Source organism: Nicrophorus vespilloides, unplaced genomic scaffold, assembly GCF_001412225.1.
Source record: "Nicrophorus vespilloides isolate i.1.1-1 unplaced genomic scaffold, Nicve_v1.0, whole genome shotgun sequence".
NCBI lineage: Eukaryota > Metazoa > Arthropoda > Insecta > Coleoptera > Silphidae > Nicrophorus > Nicrophorus vespilloides.
This window is the reverse complement of record NW_017096133.1, coordinates 95,109-109,733: the sequence shown is the minus strand read 5'-3', so window position 1 is coordinate 109,733 and position 14,625 is coordinate 95,109. Positions and strand designations below refer to the sequence as shown.

Here is a 14,625-nt window from a genome sequence, read left to right as displayed (position 1 = left end):
TATTATTTATCATGATACTAATTTGTTATATATATATATAATAGGACTAAAGTAATCGTAAATTGTAATACTTGATTGAAATATAAAATCAATATTAATTCCGAAAAAGTAAAAAAAATTCTATGAACCGGATGTGATTCAGAACTCTTCGTCGGAGCCGGGTCCCATTTCCGTGTTCCGCGCCAACATGTAGTTGTCCATGTCTATGGATCGGCAATTGTTTATGGAGTAACGCAGTTTCTCTGCCATCACCTCCTGACTCGTGTACGGCGGAAGACGCAATTGAAAGAAGCAAGTCTGCGCCGTCGGCAAACCATTAACAGTGCGATCGACCTTCATTACCTGAAAAAAGCATCATATTAAGATTGTCTGATTGATTTTCATATTACTCCGACCTGGAATCGCTGCGAGAGGTCGGCCAGATTTGATGGTAGCCTCGATCTGCCGGAAACGAAACGCATAAAGAGAACGCGTTCCGCATTGCTGAAGCTCTCGAGGATGTTCCACAGCCATTGAACTAGCTGATGATGCTCATCTAGATCCCTGTACCTGACAACCTTCTTCAGCAATGGGATCGAGATTTGCGACATGCCGCACACGAATTGCTCCATGTACTCGGCGGTGACCAGAGAGAGCAGCGGCACCGGGATGATCCCCGACATGCCTTCCCGTACAGCCGCCACTTGCAGATCGAACTCTTTCAATCTGAATTTCACCACCTGCTCGTAATACTGCTTACGGTTGGAGAATGTCAAGGGAACGTTCCGTCCCCCTGGTACGATCGGCACCATCTTTCCGGTGCAGCTCTTCCCCTCGAAGTTCTCCAGTGGGATCACCTCGTGGAAGTTCTCTTCGGTCACGCCCTCCGTATGAATGTCCCTGATGCTCCGCAGACTTTGCATGTACATGCTGTCCGTCTCCTCCAGATCATCAATGCTCACCGTATCACCCACTATTAGCTTCCAGATCAACGGGGCTATAGGCAGAGCCAGTGGTTTCCTGGTGCGAATAGCGACTCCGAATAATATACCTGAAGCAATATGAAGTTAGCATACTGTGATGATCGTTAAATCAATTAATTACCTAAGAACTTGAACCAAACGATGTCCTGCTGCGAAGTGAGTTGCGGATTGAACAGATACTTGTCGCGGTTGAAGCCCTCATCGTTCACTGCGTTCGGTGTGGGAACGAGAAGCGGCACCGTTCCGTTTGTTATTTCCTGACACATCTCGGTGATCGTGTCGTCGAATACACCACCAGCATCATCGGCGCCTTCCCCGATCAGCTTCACCTTCCACGCTCTCGAAGGTAAACGTAACTCGCTTGGTCGAATGTCGATGACTTGCTTAGCGATTTGGATGAAGATTGGCTTGAATTTGTGCCCTAAATATTTTAAGCAAATAATTAAACATAGCGTATAGGATTTGGGATGTTTTCATTACCTTTGTTGGCGATTCTCTTTACGGTTATCTGCGGTCCGTAATTCTTGCCCTGAACCATCGTTTTACCAATGCATCTAACGAAGGGCAACGTGTAAACTCTGGACGCAAAAAGCGGTCTCAATTGCGGAGAAATCAAAGCCTTCAGCGGTTCAACGTTCATGTCGGTCTGCTCAGCGCAGAGTGGCATCAGGGTCCAACAGGCATACAGTTTGTCGGAGAAGTTATTGAGGAATTTCAGTCGAGATTGTATAGCGGCCATGGAAATTCCACGCAGATGCTCGAATTGGCTGGGCACCTCGTCGGGTACACCGAATGTCAGAGAACCGAGCGCGCCCGGTTTGCGTTGTTGCAAGGGGGTGGCCGTCCAAGCGGCGCTGTGCGATCTCCCCGTCGATATTTGTCTTATACCCTTGTTGGATAATTGCGGTATGATCTCCGGCTCCCAGATGATGGCCTGCTGAATGCCCAGCTGATCGTCGCCGTTCATGCCCCATGCGAAGACTTTATCGCAGGTGGTCAAGAACAAGGCGTGTTCGGTGCCGATCGCAAAGTCCGCGAAAGTGTACTCGCTCAGTTTGGTCAGTTCCAGTGGTCTGTACATCGACTTCTTGCACGTCTGCACCTGCCAGTGGATGCGATCTATTCCGCACACGAAGATCTTCCCGGCTTCCGTCAAAAATATGGTCAAGTTCGTACCGCATCCGACCTTCTTCACGCCCACACCGTACATGGATTCCACCAGCTGCGGCACGGACTTGCTCTTCGCGTGACCCAAGCCCAGTTTGCCAAAATCTCCTTCACCGAACGTCCATACGCTCGTGCGGTCCACCGAAACGCAAGCGGTGTGATTCAATCCGCAAGACACCTGGCCGATCTTCACGTTCTGCGCAAAGTTAACTCTTTCCGGAGTCTTCTTGTTCGACGTAGTGCCCAAACCGAGTCTTCCGTAATCGCCATTTCCGAAGGTGAACAGCTTTCCACCGGAAGTCACAACAGCGCTGTGCTTGAATCCGCAAGATACTTGAATGATTTCCTCATTCTGCAGTGCCTCGATCTGTCGAGGCCTCCTCTGTCGATCACTGTTTCCATGACCGAGCTTACCATAATCCCCATCGCCCCAGGAGAACACCTCTCCGCTCTCAGCCAAAGCCAAGCTGTGAGCGTCCGAACCCACCGACGTCGCCAGATCGGTGATCACGAATCCCTGCAGGCTGGAGATGATGCCCAACGCGTAGAGGTCATCAGAGTTGCCCTGACCGAGCCTTCCGTAGCTGCCTTCGCCACACGCCTGCACCGACCCATTGGCCAGTATCACGAAAGTGCAGTTATTTCCGCAGATGATCTTCTTCGCCATGTTAAACGAATGCACCGGTATCGGCACGGACGTTTTACCATTCACCTCGGCTAATTGTCCATTCCTGTTTGATCCCCACAGGTACGTCATACATTTTCCGCCGATCTGCCAATCCTGCGGTCTTTGCGTTACCCATTGCATAATTTGTTCGTCCTGCTTAATGCTCCAATCCACATCACGCCACACCTCATCATCCCTTTCTGCATCATCTTCATCTTCCTTAACGAGCTTCGAACGTGTTACCAAATATTCCGAAATGCGCACCGTTCTTGCATAGTTCTCCAGCCAATACGTGTTCAATATGTGTTCGCGTGCTGGCGTTGGATTGTAGCAGATCACGCGGTTCAGATTTAGAAGCAGCGCAATAGAGTTTAAGCTCTTCAAGTAGACGCTATGCATTAGCTGTGATCCAGTTTGCACTTGCAGTTTTTCCGCTTGATGCTGATCCGCAATCATCGTGGGGAGTTGGGTGACGAAGGATTTGAAAAACGTAGCATTCTGCAAGTCTCTTACGCCGTTTTCTAGAAGAAGTGTTCGAGCCATGCACAGAGATCTGCACTCATAGTAATCGTTGCAGGTGTAGTCAAAAATGTGTACGTCCTTTGAGCGATTGAAGGCTACGCAGAGTTTGTTCTCGGATGTCCACTGCAGTCCATTAAAATCGGTGCCGCCCTTCAGCGTATATACCAGAACGCCGTCGGGCAAGGACCAGACGTTCACTACGCCGTTCGGAGCCTTTGCGCTCGATGTGGCCACGAATGTACCATTTCTGTCTACGCTGATGCTTGCAATTGACTCGCAGAAATGTCCCTGCTTGCTTATTAACAATTTCGGTAACTTTCCATCCACCGGAAGCAACCAGGCGTTGACACAGCCGTGCGTCGTTCCAACGGCGATCACGTAAGGACTTTCATTTTGCATCCAATCGATGCAGCTGGGCATTTGCTTGATACTCAGCATGTGGACCAATGTCAGGGCATTTTCACGGAACGACCAAATCTTGCAGGTCATGTCTGATGAGGCGGTCGCTAGAAATTTAGCTTGAGGTCCATACTTCAAGCAGGTCACTTCACGCTCGTGCATTTTATGCGTCGACGGATTACTGTGAATGGTTCCAATCTTCACAGTGCCATCATTATACGCAATAGCAAATTCCTTATCCTCGTAATACCAATCGACTTGCGTCACAACTAAAAATAAGTAAACAAATAATGAAACAATTTATAGTTATAAGAGCATTGAAAAATATACCTTTAGTTTCATCGGTGCTGAAGATCTTGACGATATTCTTCTGATCCTTCTGTATGGCTAGCAAAGTAACGGTGCCGTCAATTTTGCCAATCAAAATGTAGTCCACGTCGCTGTCAGGCTTGTACTGTGGCCAAGTCATACATGTGACTTGCACATGCTGATCATCGATATACCAATCTCGATCATCTTGGTTGGCGGATGTACCGGTTACATTCCAAATGTTGACAATGTTGCCCATGGAGGCGGCAAGGCAGTTACCATACTGTGACCAACATAGGTTCGTGATCGGCTTGTTGCTGAGTTCGAGACCGTAAACGTCCATGGACTCATGGAAGACGAGCGTTTGCTCGCGGTTGGGATACTGTTGGGATCTGTCCGAATCCATCTGGCTATTAAAATTATCAAAAGACCAGATACGAACGGTACCATCATAACCTGCAGAGGCCAGCAGTCCTTTGGTCTTGCAGTAGGCAATGCAACAGATACGGTTCTCGTGACCCTCCAGTTTCGTCACCTTTCCTTTGGGTAGGTATTCACCGAGATCGGCGTAGTTGACCTGCTCGTAACCGGTATACTGCTCGAACCTAGTCGAGATGCACTTGAAGAGCTGCTGCGTCGCCCACTGCCTAGTTTCGCTCGATATCTGTGAGATAATGCACGCCGACAAAGCGTTCATCAGGTTGAGCGCTCCGCAATTGCGGATCACCGCCGATGCGCAAGCTTCCTCCTTCGGGTAGTCGAGCAGAGAGCAGCCACCATGCGAGGATAGTATAGAGACCAATGCCTGGGTCACAGCAAAGCCGCACTTGGACACCTTCAGCGCCGTCATTAGCAGATCTCTCGTACACATGTTCAAGACCATCTTGGACGAGTTAGCGTCGTTCTTGGCCAAGGCTGCGATAGCGATGCTCAGGTTTTGCAAACAACCGTTGTCAGTAGCAGGGATATTAAGCGACAGCTTAGTCAGACTCTTGTTCAACCAGAGCGCACACTCACTGCTATCGCCGGTATTCTGGAAGTCTACTACCTCCACTCGGTTCTCAGACGCTAGTGTCATAAGCTTCACCACCTTGCTGATATCCGACAATCCAATCGTTCCTAAACTGTCTACCAGATTGATGGTGCTGGCATTCCGCGACAATAAGGAAAGAGCACATAGCACTATGCGGCGACATAGCAGCACCCGGACGGTCCTACTTAAATACTTGCAGGCAATGATCCGATCACCGGGCAGTTTCAGCTTGAAGGCCTGTGCTCCCATATCTCTGAAAGTGTAGTCCGTCTGACGGTGCGATTTGATGTCCACCGAGGGGACGGTGTTCGTGCCCAATGGATCCGCCTCGGAGAAATCAATCGGTTTTGCTTGAAAATATGATTCGCTTAATCGCAGCGATGACTTTACCGCAGTTATGGCATCGTTGTCCAGCAAAAATGAAAAATCAATCGATTCTACGTCCGATTCACTTGATTCTAAAAAAACAATAAATTAATGATTGTAATTTATTTATTTCAGTGTATGTACTTCATCTCACCTGTATCTTTATATATTATGTCCGGCGCCAAACAATGTAGATTGTACAATTCCATCTTTTCGCTGTCCTTCCGTAGCTCTTCATACTCAATCCATTTCGCACCTAAATAATATTAGCGTTGAAATAATTAATAAAAGAGAAAACAAATAAAGTAATTGATTACCTGCAACTTCAGCATCCGGTGATGCTTGATCATCCTGATTGAAGAAACTCTTCGTAGATGATGTACCGGGCTTGTTCGGACTGCCGTTGCTTAATTTTGCGCAAAAAGGACAGCTGCACGAATCCGTCCTCTGGAAGAATTCACAATAAGATACATTTGACGTTGAACACGGGAACACGAGAATATTACCACGTATAGATCGGTCGGAGGGGATAAATTGAAATCAAAATCGTCGAGAACCGGAGACGTGTTTCTTATAAGAGGATGGGCTTCACCGCGGACGTGCCACCTCTCGCGCCTATCCAAATTGGAGTACCTTAAATCTGAAGATATACGACGGCGCCATCCCATGATTCCCCTTCGATAAACGACGTCGGTTTCTGAAGTGCTTCCAGGCTCATCCTGCCGCTGCAAATGTCAACGTTTGAGAATGTATTCAAAGTACCGATAGAGTTCGCCCCTTACGTTTCTCGTGCTGCCCCGGGACGAACATCTGGCCGCTTCGTCAGTGGAATGTCCTCTGCCCTGGGCACCATCGTCGTCGACGGAAGGATGCTTGAGCATCCAGGTAGCTAGCAAGTTGACGGTGTGCGCGTTCAGCTCGTGAGGGCAACGCGTATCCGCGATTGCCTTCATTATAAGTCTTAATGGGAAACCCATCTCCAGAAGCGGTTCGGCTATATCCGGAACATGCAACGGCGACGTGTTCGACGTGGTCCGCATCATTCTGATATCATCATCCAAATCAGTATTCTCGAAAATTATAGAATTCGCAGATGCGTTTGGCAAAAAGGACGGGGGAAGATCTGCTGTGATAAACCAATTAATTTTCTCGCAATACTAATATTATTCAAACTGAAAGCTTACCTTGAATTGTGGTCGATTCAGAATAGAAGGGCCTCGGAGATATACTTGATATGGTCAACTGCAGTCTCGAAGGCGAATGCGACGGAGGATACCGAACGGGTCTGAATGCCAAGGAAGAGGTGCCCCTAGTGCAGGTGGGAAAAGTCGGTGGATACGCTCCAAAAGTATCCGCCTTCCGTTTGTTCTTGGAAGTTTCGGTCCCAGCATAACGATCGCCGTTCCAATTTTTATAGATCCCGTGGATTCTGCACTTCACGTGGTTCGAGTAGAGCATACTCTGAGCCCGTTCCAATTCTACCACGCTGACGATGTTCTTCAATCTGCACTGCTCAACGCTCTTCTCCACGACTGCATTCATCACCTCCCGGATGGCTTCCCTCAGTCTACGATTCTCCTTAGATTCGTTGTTTTGCAGTCGCAGATTATCGTTGATCATGAACAGCTCAGAGTACTTGCCCGACGTGAGTAATTCGAATATGCATTTGAGAGATGCGAACTGTAGCGACGTCAATCTTAGAACATTGATTTCTACATCCAGCAGTCGATCCTGCAACACCTTCGCTTCCTGCTTCCTCGCCTCGCTGTACCGCTTCACCTCCAGGTCCTCCAGCGTCGTATCGCTTTGTGAGGACGGCATTTTCTCGCTGTTCAGTCGCTTCACCTCGCCCATGATGCTAGAAACCATCATATTTGTCAGAGATTCCATGGTCCTGGCGTTGCTCGCCTCCAAGTTCGAATCGTTCAGTACTTCTGAATCGGAATTGGAGCGCCTCGCGTTCCAAGACTTTCTGTCTTCTGAATCGACGGAGGTCAGAATTTCTCTTTCCCGTTTTGATAGGTGCGCTTTGGGTAATTCGATCTCTTCCGTGATTCCGCTTAAACGTATTATCTGGCGAATCATGGTATCCGTAAGTCCTAAAATAAAAAGGCAAATTAAACTATGGTATTACAACGGGAATACAATTGGAATTATACCGTTAAATTTATTCATGTTGAAGGGTGGAGCATCTATGAAATCCAGAGAGGAAACTATGTTGACGTCGCTTATTTCCCCGTCCGGTTCCCATTGGACTTTTATAGGGACAGCACCCTTTTTGACCACACCCAAGACAATACCGCGCTTTCCGGTCGACTTCAACCTGCACATTCCACCCATACGCAAACCTCTATCGACACCGCCCATCACGGCAAGCGAAGGCCACACCCTGGCGCAGAGGATGTCCAACTTCAGAGACGAGAAATATGTCTCGTCTTGAGATTTTCTGGGCGGAAAGAGTGCAGCAATGTCTCGCAATCTGTCCAATATTTCTTCGTTAATTAGTGCCGTCCAAGCGTTGCTGTTGTGCAGTTTCCTTATAACGGTTATTATCGATTCTGTGAGTACCATCTGCATTGGGGCTAATTTGGGTTCGCCTGTCAGATACGCCCTTTGGTGACCGTTCACTTGCATGTCGGTTATTTTCACCTTCTCGCCGGGATTCGTACTGTAGAACATGACGCACGGGTAAAGCTCGATTGCGTCGATGTTCTCAAACGCCAATCGGGGTTCTTCTCCGTTCTTTCCGAAGCTAAGCGTTTTCCCGTCCATATCCAGAACGACGGTAATGTAATCACCCTGAGTGTAACTCTCCAAAGTCAGATCGCATTCGCCGTTGTGATAGAGACTGCCACTGTACGCCCTGTACAGCCACATGTCTTGCGAGTTACGGTGGCGGCTGTCGTTAATCGGGTATCGGGCTACACCGATGCACGTTCCTTCGTTTCCCTTATTTTCCTTGATGATGAGTATCCTCCATTGGTAACAACCAGTCTTCATAGCGCTCAAACCTAACCCGTAGCCGCGTCCATCCAGACCATGCACAAGAGTCAAATTAGACTCGATGTAGCAATTGCTGCATTTCTCCGGATCGAACCCAAAGTCTTCGATCACAACATTATCTTCCTGCTGATTCTCCTTTATGCTGCAATAAACTAGCCGTTAGTGAATCAGAATACAAATCGATAAAGCGCAACTTACAACACTTCGCCAGCGTCTGTTTCCTTCAAACCACTGTCGATCTCCAAATTTTTGAGCGTTCCCCACATTTCATAGGAGAGCTGATCGAATAATTGGTCAACGACGCGTTTGCGTTCGGTAAAATCCGACTCCTTCTTGACATGCATTCCCGGAAGGATCGCCTGCAAAATCTGCAGCGCCAAAAGTTTCGGCCGCAAACTGTACAGATTCAGTTTCAGATCGACGTCGTCTTCACTATTCTGCAGGACCCAGAACAGAGAATCTATCCACGATCGCTTCGAGAAACTCCTTTGCAACGTTTTGTTCATTGAAATGGTTCGTAGGAAGACCAGGAAATCTCCAAGAATACGATCGTAACTCTCCTTGTTCCACGCGTACACCTCGTGACTGTTGCACTCGTTCAAATTCGGTTTCCACTGGATTATGTTCTTGAACTGCATGAGCAACTTATCGATGAGGGTGTCCACGGTGGCTGTGTCCAATCGCTTGCAGTAAATGGAACATGACATGGCCAGGATATGCGACAGACGTAAGGCAGATACGTTCAGCATCTGCGATTTGCTCACTATCTGACTCGGTACGGATAAGTAATTGAACATCTTGATCAAGATCCCCAGAAGGCCACATTTGATGACGTGCATCAGATCTTTCGGTTGAAACTTGGTGCTGAGCGCAAACACCGTCAGCAGCTGTACGTGCTTGTTGGGCACGTTATCCGAGTACTTTTCTAGAGATGTAATAAGCAGCTTGTAAATGCTGTGAACTGTTTTCAAAATCTTCTCTTGTACTCTGAACGGCGCCGCGTATATATCCTCCAGGTAATGGTTTAGGTTCTTGTGGTTTCCGATGCTGCACAGACCAAAGCATCCGGCCAACAGTTGCTGGTGAACGCGATTACGCATCGTCACGTTAGAATCAGCGAACGACTTTTGCATAAGCTGATGGATTTGCTCAAAACTTTTCAGGCGATCATCCGCTCGAGTTTTGTGCCTCCTCAGAGCCTCGTCCAACTCTACCAGCTGCGCGCTCCATATTTCCATGTTCTTCTTAGTCCAATTCTGCTTGTCTCTGGAATCGTTGCATACAAAGTTCAGCAGGTACCCACAGATCTTCGATAAATATACGTCGCCGTGCTTTTCGGAACTCTTATACGAATCTATGTAGTGCATTTCGAGGATCTCCTCGTCGGAGCTCACAGGTTCACTTTTACTCGTATCCAAAGCTAAAATCAAGTACATGTCAGTTAGTTAAATAGTACGTTTATTGATAATACCTTTAACAGATAGCAATATGTAGAGGCATCTATTCAAGAGTTCACGATAGTAAATAAAGAACTTCACATTTTCGGCCTGCTGCTGCTCGTCCGAGCTCTCGACCTTCTCGTACAAACATATGGCATTTATTATATGCTGCCTTAAGCTCAAGGCGAACTTGTAGACTTCCTGCACGGACTCGTCTTTCGTAGATCTATCGGAGAGTCCGCAATGATGCAAACAGGTAAACAGGAAACATCTGACAACTGTATCAAGAAACTTGGAATTGGCGTCCTCTTCATCAAACCACGGCTCAATTCCAGCGGCTTCGATCATCGAACAATAGAAATCGTTATCATTGTTGTGCTCCAAATTATGCTGGTTCGAGCAGGCCTCATCGTATTGCGTGGGCAGATTCAACGCCGCCTGGCATAACTTGTACTGCTTCAGCGGGAAGTTCACTGAAAACATTTCATCGGCACGATTCATCATCAATCCATAGACAATCGCCTGCACAGACTTCAGATCTATGTTGTCGTCGCTCAGTCCGTTCGAGAATATGGGATTCATGAGCCACTTGCTCGTCAATATATCCAGTTTGACTGGAGCCTCCCCGACAAGAGTACCCCTTATACAGTGACCAATCAGAAGTGAACATGTCTTTTCTAAATCTGCAAGCCACACCCATGCCTGATCGGTGAGTTGCGTTAATGTCGGTGTCGTTGAACCTGAAAATAAAGTTCATATACATGGGAATTGGATAATAATAATATTCTGAATATGAATGTGATTGGAAACAATATAGAATTTAAATAGAGTAAGATGAGAAAAAAAATATTCCTACTCACCCGAAGCCATGAAATCAATGTCGTTCTGCACGTCGATTGGTAGCAGTCGATTAAATCTGTCCAACGCATCCAGTAGTTCCAACAGTCGTGGAAGCATATCCTTGATGTAATGACTGGGCAACAGCAGCAGCGAGTTGAGCACCTTAAGCAAGATCGAACCAGCGACAGAGTCGAGCAGCACATTGTACAGCATGTCGAAGCTACTTGTATAGTTCTCGATGAGAGTTGCGGCGTTCATCAGAACCTCAGCGGCTAACGGGAAGAGATTAATCAAATGATTGCTCAGTATATAGAAGTTGGACGATTTGCAGAGCACGCTATCGGCTAGCAGATGATTCTGCAACGTGGACAGCAACTTCCTCAAGTGGATGATCCGCTGATTCTGCGGCGCCGACCATTTGCCCTTCGAGTCAGATTTCACGTGCTCCGCGACGCTCTGCAGCACATCGTCCGTGTGCTTCTTGAAAGTGGTCAGCAATGTTTTCATCAGGATCTCAGTTAAATACAGCTCGTCCTGTTCGAATTTTTCTGTGGCAAAGCTGTATCCCAGGAGTGCGGCAATCTGCGGCGACTCCTCCAAACTGTACAGGACGATCTTCAGGAGCATCTGCTGTCCTTTCGAAAGTTGATCGCCGTGCGGCAACAGTTCGTTGATCAGTTCGATGCGCTCCTTCAAGTTCGGCAGAAGAAGTGTCGCTCCGATGTAGAGGACATCCCGTACCTTGGAGTCTATCTCCGGTGGCGTGACCGTATCAATCAAACTTGGACCCAACGAAATTAGTATTGAAAAATGAGTACTTACTTATTATAAGTTTTTACCGGAATAGAATGTTACGAAGGCTGCCGGCGCTATTTCCCAAAACGGATTTGTCGATGTTGCACTTCATGCAAAAGTTCAGATGCGTGTGGAACAGCTTCAAGCAGAGCAGTACGAATCTATGGTGTTCCTCCTGATTTTTGAAGGGTGGCGGTGGAAAATCGCAGAAGAATGCACCGGTGTACTTTTGCAGAAACTCATTTAGAAGCTCGAACGTTCTCTCGTGAATATCAATGCAGAACGGTTTGTGCTTTGCGACCTGCGGCGTTTCCAACGGGATGGTCGTCCAAGCGATCGAATGCGAAGTTCCGGCGCTGATCTGTCGGATCGGGCAACCTACCAAGGAGGCGATCTTCTGCGGCTTAGTGATGGGACTGTTCATGTTCCCATTGCCGCACTGTCCCAACGCGTTCACGCCCCAGGAGAACAGCTCGTATTTATCGGTCAATGCAAGACAGTGGCTGTCTCCGGCCGCCACGTCTATTATTTTGTAGGAGCACAGATCCAGAATGAGGGTGGGCGTCAAGAACATGATGTCTGTCGTTCCCAGACCTAGAGCCGGCCCATTTCCCCAACTATACAACTGAGAGTAGAACCAGAATTAAGAAACGCAACAAGTTGGCTATCTCCAAAGGTGTTACTCACGTCTCCATTGATAGTTAATGCTATGGAAAATAAAGCTCCGGCGCAGACCTTGCTGATGATCATACCATCGAAGGCATCGATCACTTTCGGTTTCATTACTTTCAACGTAACCCCATGGCCCAGGCGACCGCCATCTCCCATACCGAACGACCACACCGTTTTACCATCATTGGAGACGACCAAAGTGTGCGCGGATCCGCAGGCCACGGACCCAAGATCTGACAAGTCTTTAACAAGGGTTGGAATATCACGACCATCCGTATCTCCATGACCCAATCTCCCGTGATCTCCTTCACCCCAAGTGTACAGGAATCCATCGTCGGTGATGGCAGCACTATGTCTATATCCTATCATAAACAAAACATAACTTTTAGAATAATTAGTTGAATAAAAATGCATTAAAAAAAACACATTACCCGCGTTTATAGTTTTGATTACTTTATCTTGAAAGGGACCCGTGATCAGTTTAGGCTCTTTGTGCGTAGAGGAAGATCCATGGCCAAGTTTACCGTAGTCCCCGTCGCCCCAGCTATACACCAGACCGTCTTCAGACAGAGCCAAGGTATGCCCGTCGCTACCTTTCGAGCTGGACAACTTCTTAATAACGCTAATCAGATTCAAACGTTTCGGCATATTTTGATTGGTCGAACCGCCCAGACCCAATCTACCGTAACTCCCTTTCCCGCAAGCGCTGACTTTGCCATCCTTGTGGATAATAAAAGTGCAATACTGACCAGCTTCTACCTGCTGCACATCCTTAAATACACTTGACTTTATTGGTGTGGTTATCCTCTCGTGGTGCTCCTGATGCTCAGCTAGCTGATACGTAGAGTTGCTTCCCCAGACATAACAGTCAGAAACATTCTCTTCCTCCAATTGCGCCCTAGTCTTATTTGTAGCGCAGCATTCACTGTAATCTGTGGCCAACTCCACTAGATCCTCAATCATCTTATAACCACTCTCATATAATCCAACTACAACACTTTCATCTGCCTTTATCTTCTTATCCTTATCCAATTTTAGCAGCGAAATATTGAACTTGCTGCTCAACACATTGTAACCATTTGCAGAGGCATCAAAACCCATTGCAATCCAGTCCAGCATGAATCTCAGTGAGCCTCTCTGCAGTGATATACTTAGAAGCAGCTCTGATGCCAAAGCTTTCCCATTATAATCAGCTTCTACAGTGTCAAGCACAACTTCCTTGAGAAATTGTGAGACCTTTCCCAAACAACTGACACCCAAATCAGTTAACTGATTATCATTTGATAATGAGAGCGGTGGAAAACAGTCTATAATATCATTAGCTGTCTGCAGGACTGGATTGCACAAGGGCGTCTTGCCAAGTGTGGAACTGTCCAACCAGTTCTGCTTCAGCAAGGCAAAGAGAAATGTTAAACCTGAATGCACTCCAATCTCCAGCAACGCTTGTGATCCATTCAAGGGATCCGAGTCAGATCTAACATTATGTGAAGATTCTAATGTTATGTAGCTGGTCTGCATTTCCTTGTCATTATATTTTGCAATTAACGCATGGTAAATTCTCTTCAGAATGATCAGTCTTTGCTTCAGGATGATGGCAAACGGTGTGGATGAACACACATTCTTAGCTAAATCAAATTGGCTGGTCAGCATCGAGTTCACGTACTGCTCCAACTCGGACGATGGTGGTAAATCATATTGGAAGTCCGGTAGGATGTGGATGTCATTGTACGTGGACACTTGCTCTGGCAATGGTTTGATCTCCTTGTTTGCCAGCAAGCTCTCGTACAGTGTCTGCACAACATCCCTCAAGGCTAGGCTGTCCAGATCCTTGGTTGACCAAGTGTTGTTGGTGTGAGCAGCCCATTCCAATCCATCGTCCAAATTCATTGAACCCTCCATTCTCAACAAATTTTAACTGAACAAACCCATCATCACCGATTGAATAATAGCCAGATGATAATTTCAACGACTCCACGCAAACTCCACCCTTATCCCACGCGCAAACACAGACGGAAATCCTAAAAAAAAAAAAAGAACACACGTAAATTTTGTTTTACTTTGACGTGATCTGTATTGTCAGGATTGATTATATTTACGTTCACTGCTTTTTTTAGGTTGTTAGGCAATATACAACATTGTTCCTGCACGCACACAACTACGTGAATCCTAATAATTACACGAAAATTACGCTTGTTTACCTCAGATTAGCAATATTGCACCATTGCATATGATATATTTTAAAGGAAACTTGCGCAGTTCCAATTGCAACAAAAACACAAAATCGATGAAATGTCACATTTAAATGGCTGATAACAGGACGTAAACCAGTGCTTCCAAAATGTCTTGTCTTTCAATGGATGTTATCAAAAAGTTAAACTATATTTCACGACAATTTCTTCAATTTATTTAACAATATACCTATACATTTAATTTTATTATTATTGATTCAAC

At 46.7% G+C, this 14,625-nt stretch overlaps 1 protein-coding gene across 3 annotated transcripts; it reads right to left on the bottom strand.

Moving 5' to 3' along the window:
- Positions 1-21: 21 nt before the first annotated feature.
- Positions 22-14,459, bottom strand: LOC108569722 (probable E3 ubiquitin-protein ligase HERC1). Of its 3 annotated transcripts, none has more exons than XM_017931383.1 (18): positions 14,373-14,459; positions 12,606-14,192; positions 12,190-12,536; positions 11,547-12,127; positions 10,728-11,488; positions 9,900-10,607; positions 8,627-9,848; positions 7,585-8,570; positions 6,610-7,524; positions 6,208-6,551; positions 5,932-6,150; positions 5,743-5,872; positions 5,580-5,681; positions 4,048-5,517; positions 1,443-3,986; positions 1,084-1,383; positions 396-1,030; positions 22-342 (listed from the first exon to the last, which is right to left on the bottom strand). In XM_017931383.1, exons 2-18 carry the CDS (start codon positions 14,071-14,073, stop codon positions 139-141), a joined length of 12,936 nt encoding a protein of 4,311 aa, XP_017786872.1. In that variant the 5' UTR covers positions 14,074-14,192; positions 14,373-14,459; the 3' UTR covers positions 22-138. The 3 variants fall into 3 exon arrangements, with proteins under 3 accessions (XP_017786872.1, XP_017786874.1, XP_017786873.1); XM_017931385.1 differs by having other exon boundaries at positions 6,208-6,548; XM_017931384.1 differs by lacking the exon at positions 14,373-14,459 and adding an exon at positions 14,271-14,366.
- Positions 14,460-14,625: the final 166 nt, after the last annotated feature.

Excerpts from the sequence above, each read along its gene's own strand:
- LOC108569722 (XM_017931383.1), bottom strand. The coding sequence starts at position 14,073 with ATGGAGGGTTCAATGAATTTGGACGATGGATTGGAATGGGCTGCTCAC. Across the intron at positions 8,571-8,626 it reads ACAGACGCTGGCGAAGTGTT|CATAAAGGAGAATCAGCAGG; the intron begins GTAAGTTGCGCT and ends AGTTTATTGCAG. Across the intron at positions 7,525-7,584 it reads CAACATGAATAAATTTAACG|GACTTACGGATACCATGATT; the intron begins GTATAATTCCAA and ends TTTTTATTTTAG.